Source organism: Podarcis vaucheri (genome assembly GCF_965113315.1).
Source record: "Podarcis vaucheri genome assembly, chromosome: 11".
NCBI classification, from domain to species: Eukaryota; Metazoa; Chordata; class Lepidosauria; order Squamata; family Lacertidae; genus Podarcis; species Podarcis vaucheri.
In genome coordinates this window covers 37,616,039-37,624,129 of record NC_138749.1, presented here as the reverse complement: position 1 = coordinate 37,624,129, position 8,091 = coordinate 37,616,039, and the positions used below count along the sequence as shown (strand labels likewise).

The 8,091-nt window shown below is 40.1% G+C and overlaps 1 protein-coding gene across 4 annotated transcripts in view; it reads left to right on the top strand.

The window, feature by feature from the left end:
- KIAA0825 overlaps positions 1–8,091 on the top strand; it is a 165,405-nt gene that overhangs the window by 66,959 nt on the left and 90,355 nt on the right. For all 4 annotated transcript variants that reach the window (XM_082191339.1, XM_082191342.1, XM_082191341.1 and 1 more), the window contains 2 exons: positions 1,776–1,931; positions 6,684–6,778. In XM_082191339.1, the coding sequence (XP_082047465.1) occupies positions 1,776–1,931; positions 6,684–6,778 (251 nt within the window). The remainder of the gene's footprint in view (positions 1–1,775; positions 1,932–6,683; positions 6,779–8,091) is intronic.

Here is an 8,091-nt window from a genome sequence, read left to right as displayed (position 1 = left end):
GAGTGTTTCTAAGGCTGAAGCCGGTCTAGGTCAAATTGGGGCGTCCCCCAAGCGGTTCCTGTTGGAGGAATGGCCCTGCCCCGCTTCTGGGCATCGGACAGAAGCTGCTACTCCTGGATTCTTTTAACAGGATATCCTTACCCGTGGAGGCGCAGGCGGAGGCTACAACCTCCCCTCCAACCAAGATTAGGCTTACCCATGCCTATCCACATTACACAGTTGTGACGATTGCCATGAGGTAGGCAAAAACCCAAATGGCGATGCCAGTTTGCCAAGTGGGGTAAATTCCTGCTTGGCCCCTAAAAAATTAGGCAACTGACGTTGTCCATAGCAAGGTCGAAGCATCTAAAAGGCCCTGCCAGCTGGCCATTTAAACTTCCCCTGGGCATGGTGCCAAGGGCCACAATTGGTCGGTTGGTTCCGTGTCCAGAGGAACGCCCCCTAACTCCTGCTGCCATTGGCTCATTTGGCAGCAAGAATACAATCCGGCCTGCGATAGGTCGGTTTGGCAAGGAGTCCTGGGGCCTGCCTGAAAAGCTACCCACCTGAAAAGGGAGCGAACGGACTTAGATGAGAAATGACATGTGGAAGAACAGAAGAGCTAAGAAGAGAACTTCTCATTTGACTTGAGGAAAGTGTCATTATACTTCTTGCCTAAATGAGGTTGGCCTCTCGGGTTTTTCTGACTATAGCTGCCCATATGGGTTTCTTGGAAGAGAGATAATGGCCCCTTCTTAAGTCTCATCCAGACTTCCTTTTGTGCTGTGCCTTCCAGGCATAGGTCTGCACTTTCCAGGTCTGAGTGGTTTTCTTTTTGAACCACTGCTATTCCTAGAAAAAACGCTACTCAACACTGAATTGGAACAAATGGCATTCAGGTTTTTCCTGGTTTGCCATTTGTTCTGATTCAGTGGTAAACAGCAGATTTTCCCAGGGAAAGTGGTGGGACCATAAAACAAAAAGAAAACTGCTTGAACACAGGGCTGGAAAACACAGGCCTGTACCTGGAAAGTGCAGCACAAAAGGAAATCTGGAAGAGCCCATACTCCGAGTCTTCTTTGATATTCCTATGAAGCCATTCTCTGTTTTTCCTGCTTGTGTCCCTGAGGGAACTGATTATGACCAACTTACTCATCACTAGGAAGTTTTACGTCCCATAGCATGAGAGCTAATTAGCTATTTCCAGAGCAGGGGTCAGCATAGCTTGCAAACTGTGAGGTCTTGGTCCATCTTGTCTTCCACATAGGCAGAGGAACTGTGAGGTTATTTCTCATAATGAATATACACACATTTTCCCTGACCATTGTTTTCAGTGAAGTGAAATTCTATTTGAGTGTTACTACAATGGACATAAGGAAAACATATTGTATGCCACAAATAATTAATCTAAAAAAAAGCATTCGCTCAAAAACCTCTCAGTTGAACCACCAGATGTTTAGTTCAAATTTTGAAATGGGTCTTTTTGAAATATTTAATATTTTAAGACTAGAGAACATACATTATTGCATAAATCTGTATGTTGAATACTGTGTGAAACATATGTGATGTAATATATTTGATATGTAATCTGACTCTCAAACACTATTCAGTGAATGCCCACATTTTGGAACCAGTGGGTACATTCTTTTTAAGGATGTCGTATGGGCACCAGTAATAAAATAGCTACCAGGGCAAGGATTAACACAAAATGGCTACCACATCTAAAAGATCGGGGGGAAAGAAACAGGATCCCAAAATGAGCACAATTTATATCAATCTTGGCTTCTTTTTTAAAGGAATATTTGAATGAACAGCTATCTTATGAAGAATCTTCTGAAGAAAACAGGTCAAGCATTAGACCTTTAAACATGACATTCAGAATCAAAGAACAGCATCCTGGTTTTGACCCTTTCCAGATACACAGCCTGTATTGCACTAATGTGTTAGAAAAGGTTAGTGATTATTTTAAGCATTTTCACTTCCAGTTGAGATAAAATATTGCATGAAGTAATTGCATGAAGTAATTGCTACCAAGAAAAACGAAAATCCAGTCAGATGGTTTCTGAGAGCTGTGATGTTGTGATAAAAATATACGGACAAAATCTAATAATTTCCGCTTCCCAAATCCTATACTTTTCCCCTGTATATATGCCCCATCTGCAACTTATCAGTAAGCTCCAAAAATAATGAACTATTGCTGTATGTCATGGACTGTTTGGACACAGAGGAACCAGCTGGGGAACCACCAAGAGAAGAAGGCTTAGAGTCTGGGCAGTGGTGATGGTGATGAGTGGTCAGAGGAAGAAGAGGGAGAAGGGTGGGAATAGATGTCAGAAGCTGAAGAAGTAACAGGGCTTAGTGAGCTGGGAGAGTCTGTGGCAGAGAGGAAGAGATGAGTCAGGCTGGGGAAGCGTAATGGGTGCCTCCCCCTCCTACTGTGACAAGCTCCCCTCCCCCTGATCTTACAGAACCAGAAGAGGCATGGCTCAGGTATCTGATTATTATCTTATCTGCTCTGCAGTATGGCAGCTTTTATCCCAATAGGTCAAGTGTCCTGGGGAACCAATAAGATCCCATCAAGCCATATAAAATTATTATTATTATTATTATTATTATTATTATTATTATTATTACTACTACTACTACTACTACTACTGAGTTTCTTAGCTTTAATCTAAGTTTGTTGCTAAATGCAGACTGAGATGCAAAAGCTTGCCTGAGAGCTGTCTTAACATGCTCTTTTGCATACTTGGGGCCTAGTTTGGAAGGGGTTTCATGCATAAACATACGCTACCACATGTGGGTTGACCTTTTTGGATTAGGGTTAAACTTGGCTCCTTTCAAATATCCTGTAATGGTATGGAAGTTGCATTAAGAACATGGTTCTCTTTTCATATTACCTCAATCACATAGCCAACTTTAATTGGCTGAACGTGTTGTCATCACAGGTATTATATGACTTTGATTCTGTGAGAGATTTTTGCAGTCAAACCTAACAATGCATGTTTATGCTAGCTAGTAAATGAAGGGTTTAAGGAACTGTAAATTGCTAGAGAAGGCTTGGTTAGGTTATGCCCCCTTACCTTTGAGGAGGGAGACAGAAAGACTAGTTTCCTACTCCTCTCTTTCTCCTCTTTGAACCATGTAATGGACCAGATGTTTGAGGCTGAGGCTTCAGACCACATATTTGAGACTAGCTTCTGTATTTTGTAACCAAAAATACATTGCCTGTGTTGTTTCTGCTGTAGCGTTGAATAATGCATGAGAGCTCTGATTATTGTAAGTAAAGCATTTAAACTTACTTAAGGTTGTGGTCTATTAAGTCTGAGAGAGGTGGAGCCAGGGAAGCACAATTGCTTAATACTGGAACATTTTATGATCTAACAACCTATATTTCCCACGCTTTGAAAGCACTTCAGATATTTCTGTTTAAGCTCTACTGGAGGCTCTTTTGGCTAGAGAGTGAGTGAAGCCCTCCAGGCTTTTTAACTTCAGCCAGTCAGCCATTTTCCTTCTGCAGTTTCCCACAAACATGGTAATTCAGGTATTCCGCAGTTATTTCCCAACAGATTCACCAAAATTTCCCAAGGAAGAGGACCAGTTGTGAAATAATTACACCATAGTATCAATGTAAAGGAAAAGTGAGAAAAATCGGGGGGGGGGTTATATTTCCTAAAATCACCCTTTTGCTACAAAAATGCTCATAGGTGAAATTCAACCATCAATCAATGCTTTCATATTGGAATTCAATTTTTAAAAATAATAACCACATTAATTAAAAGATGTCCACGGAGCTAATTACGCTATTGGCTTCAGATAAATTCCTCTTAAGTTGGAAATTTGACTTTTTTTTATTCCATGTGGTCCTAACTAAGCAATACTAAAGAAAGGAATTGCTTGTTTTAGATAAGAGAGTAAAAATTAAACTAGGTCTTAATTTGTAAAGCAGATAATAGTTTTATCATGTCTGTTACAGCTCCCTCCTCCATTCATTAATACTGTAGTAGCACAAGACCTTCAAATGCTGACAACTCAGGGCAGAATTTCTCTGCTGTGTGACAGGACTGCAATGCTCTATTAATCTGCAAGTGACAAGCAATAGTTAAATTGGATTACAGAAACTTTTACTGTGCTATCTTCTTATCAGCCTGTGGACAACTATCAAAAAAATTAATTAGTTTTTGTTTTTATTCTATTTTATACTGGCAATCCAAAGATATATAAAATAGCCTAATATATCAATACTATAAAATACAACCATGAAATAATTGAAATTGCAAAGAACTATATGGACCCACTTGACTTTAAGAAGCCCTATTCAGAGTGGGGAGGCAGGTAGTAAATAGCTGTAGGATGGTTTCAATGGTGATACTTCAACTATGTCCCCATTCCCTAGTTAATTCATTTTGTATCCTCTTTAATGGTATGTAGACACCAGTTCAAAGCATTTGTTGCTCACCCAGACTTTTAAAAATGATTGCATCTCTGTAAAATGGTACTCTGCTTATGGGGTGCTCCCACTGGCAGAAGGCAGTGAGTGGAGTTTAGCCAAATTTGTCTCCCTATGTAGTAGTAGTAATAATAATAATAATAATAATAATAATAATAATAATAATAATAATAATTTATTATTATTTATTTATACCCCGTGCATCTGGCTGAGTTTCCCCAGCCACTCTGGGCGGCTCCCAATCAAGTGTTAAAAACAATACAGCATTAAATATTAAAAACTTCCCTAAGGCACTTGACCCTCTGCAAACCTGTTCTAGAGGGTTTGGGGACCCTCCAGAACTGTATGAAAGGTAATGTTGTGGGCTGCAAGGGGAATCTGAAAAAAATCACCTTTACTCTGTGTCACCATTGGGAGTCTCGGCTGGACAGAACATCCTTCTGTGAATTAAAGGAGACTGAGGCCTTAGTTTTTTATCTTGCTGCTGTTTTAAATTGTGTTTTTTTCCCCTTGGTGTGGATGTTTATTGAACTGCATGGACCAATGATCTAATTCAGTGTGAGGCAGAATTCTGCCTTGCTTCTCCCTTTGTTTCCCAGGCTTTGGAATGCCCTGACAAAAGCCCTGCAAGATCTCACAAGAGCCCCCAGAACCCATGTGCTGAGCATCACTTGCCTGATAAGCAAGGCAGAGAGCTCTCAAACTCTCTGCCATTAAAGGCCTGCTCAGTGTGCCAGTTTCAGATGGTGAAGATACTCATGTGGGGTGGTTCAAGTATATGCATTTTTGGAATGTAACTCATGCACAAGATGCGATTGTACTCTATTTCATGCAATAACCTCATTCATCTAGCACATGGGTAGGCAAACTAAGGCCCGGGGGCCGGATCCAGCCCAATCGCCTTCTAAATCCGGCCCGTGGACGGTCTGGGAATCAGCATGTTTTTACATGAGTAGAATGTGTGCTTTTATTTAAAAATGCACCTCTGGGTTATTTGTGGGGCATAGGAAATTGTTCATCCTCTCCCCCAAAATATAGTCCAGCCCCCCACAAGGACTGAGGGACGGTGGACCGGCCCCTTCTGAAAAGGTTTGCTGACCCCTGGCTAGCAAAATCTGTTTTATGGAAAGAGGAGAAGTAGAACAGAACAAAGATAACAATACCACTGCATTGTTGCTAAAACAGGTGTAGTTGACCTATGTGAATCAATCCCAAGGGACTCTGTCATGGATTTCATTCATGGCTGAGGCTGTGTACACACTTTGCCATTTGAAGTGCTGTATCTTATAGTTTCTCAGGGTTTCCCAAACATGGGTCTCCAGCTGATTTTGGACTGCAACTCCCATCATCCCTAGCTAGCAGGGCTAGTGGTCAGGGATGGTGGGAATTGTAGTCCAAAAACAGCTGGAGACCCAAAAACAGCTGGAAACCCTGATTTAACTGAATGGTTACATTTGTCAGCATGGAGAAAAGTGCTGCAACTGGGGGATAACCTTCTGTTGCGGCAAACCTAGTCCTCCTCAAGTGTAGCCTTCACTGAAAGGGATGCTGTGTGCAGTGCAGAGTTTTTCCAGGTGCCTCTGCATTATACAAGCCTTTTCCCCAGTCATCTCTCCACCCAGTATGTCATAATTACATGCACTTTTATATTTAATAATATAATTAAAGTTATGTAATCACAAGTTTTGCTTTGTATGTCATACTTTCTTGTGTATAACAAGTGACACTGTTCATATTTATAGAAATTTAGGACAGTTATCTGGTGACTGGGCTGTCTTACAAAACACCAGATAAGTAAAACATCACACTAATTATGAAGCATCATTCATTACCAATTCCAGTTACATGGAGAGTTTCTTGTTGATAAGGTTGTGCTGACGGTAAATAAATAAATAAATAAATGTAAATTGCTACAATACATAAAAAGTTGTCAATTATTTTGTTTTAGTAACTGATATCAGGATTTCAGAGAAAGCGGTTTGGCAAAATGCTGTTAACAGTTGGAAGAATAACTACTCAAAAATTGATTTATCTTTATATAAAGAATGGCTACGTCCCCAAATGGATTTATAAATTAATTGCTGTCTTATTAGAATAAAACCCTTCTTCCCTGGGCATGATTGATGCTATCTGTCTAAGTCCTTGTTTCATCCACCCCCCTCCTTAGTTAGTTTATCACAGCTGGAGCTTTAATTTACTGATCATATTAACTCTGATTAATAACTAACAATACCTTCTTCTTATATATCAACAGTCTACCATTACTGAGTGCAAATGGGATTGGTCAGATTTGCTGCCAAGTTATTTGGGACTAAATAAAATGACCTTCATGGCACTACTGGAGCACAGGTAATACTTTTTGGGGGGAAGATAAAAGTTTCTCTTGAGTTCTGTAAGTTTTGTGTTCTATGCAAAGCAACTTTGCAAATAACATTTAAACTGCTTGTCTAAAGATTTAATTTGAAGTTCTGCTTGTGTTGTGATGCTTTTCTGTCTTCCTGTTGCAAGTTCCTTGTGAACTTCTGAAAAGATGCTACTGAGGGCCACAGGCCCTCTGTAATATTGTGCAATGTGTTGTGGGGGCTGAAGTTGGAAGGTGGGAGTGTCAAGAAATTGGATACCCACCCCTTCCACAAATAAAGGTGTCTTCTGATCATAAAAGGGGCTCTCTCAGTACAAAACTAAACAAACAAACAGTGGGGAAAATAAACATGGAAGGGTTCTAAAGGGTTATACAGGGGGCATTTACATCTATGTGCAAGGACCATTGAGGGACCCCTTTTTAGGGTATCAACCTACATTGCCTGACAAGACAGTGGTATCTTATGCGGCATAAGAAATTGCAGTCAGAAAGGTATATTATGGAGACCAAAAAAATGTATGCATTGGTATCTCCAGTGTATAATATTCTTTCCTGGTGTTGGTGTGCATGAATGAGCTTACATGAATGAGTTGGCATGAAAGGAATATAGTTTAAGTATGTCTATAAAGAGATTGTTTGTAATAAAACAATGTGATTGTTCCACTGTGGGCAGAACACTTAATTTACATTTAACATGTTAACACAAGCCGCCAAAATTATGTTGAGTGAAGGTGTGACAAATGCTGCAAGTTCTGTTTATGGTGATGAAGCAGATTTTTGTATTATATATAGTATTGTAGAGAAGCAGGAGTTGGGTGAGGTATGCTCCTTACGAAGAAATAGCTACAATTACCGTACATCCTGGTCCAACTAGTGCACTCACTAAGATGAGCTGTTTAAGTGTGTTTATGTGAAGGCTGTGGTACATTGATCTCTGTTTGAGAGCTTAAGGCTGCAGAAAACAACCCATTTGCAAATGGTACAGAAATGAGTGCTGTATTTGTGCTACATTCTGCTGCGTTTCTGGAAATGTCTTTAATGTCATGTGAAAGCTCAAGCATAATGTGGAAGTCAACAGGAAAACATTGGGAAAACGGAATAAACTGCTGTGTGAATCCAGCCAGCATGAGGTTTATAACTAAAGCAAAACTTTTAAATCGAAATGTGAACTGCTATTGAATACTTGAGCTTGGAAATCATAATTAATATGTGTAAAATGTGATCTGATTTTCAAACTGCAGTTTGTGAAATTGTGAAATAGCATGCCCCCCGCCCCGTTTTGATATGTAGTAGGGGAGAG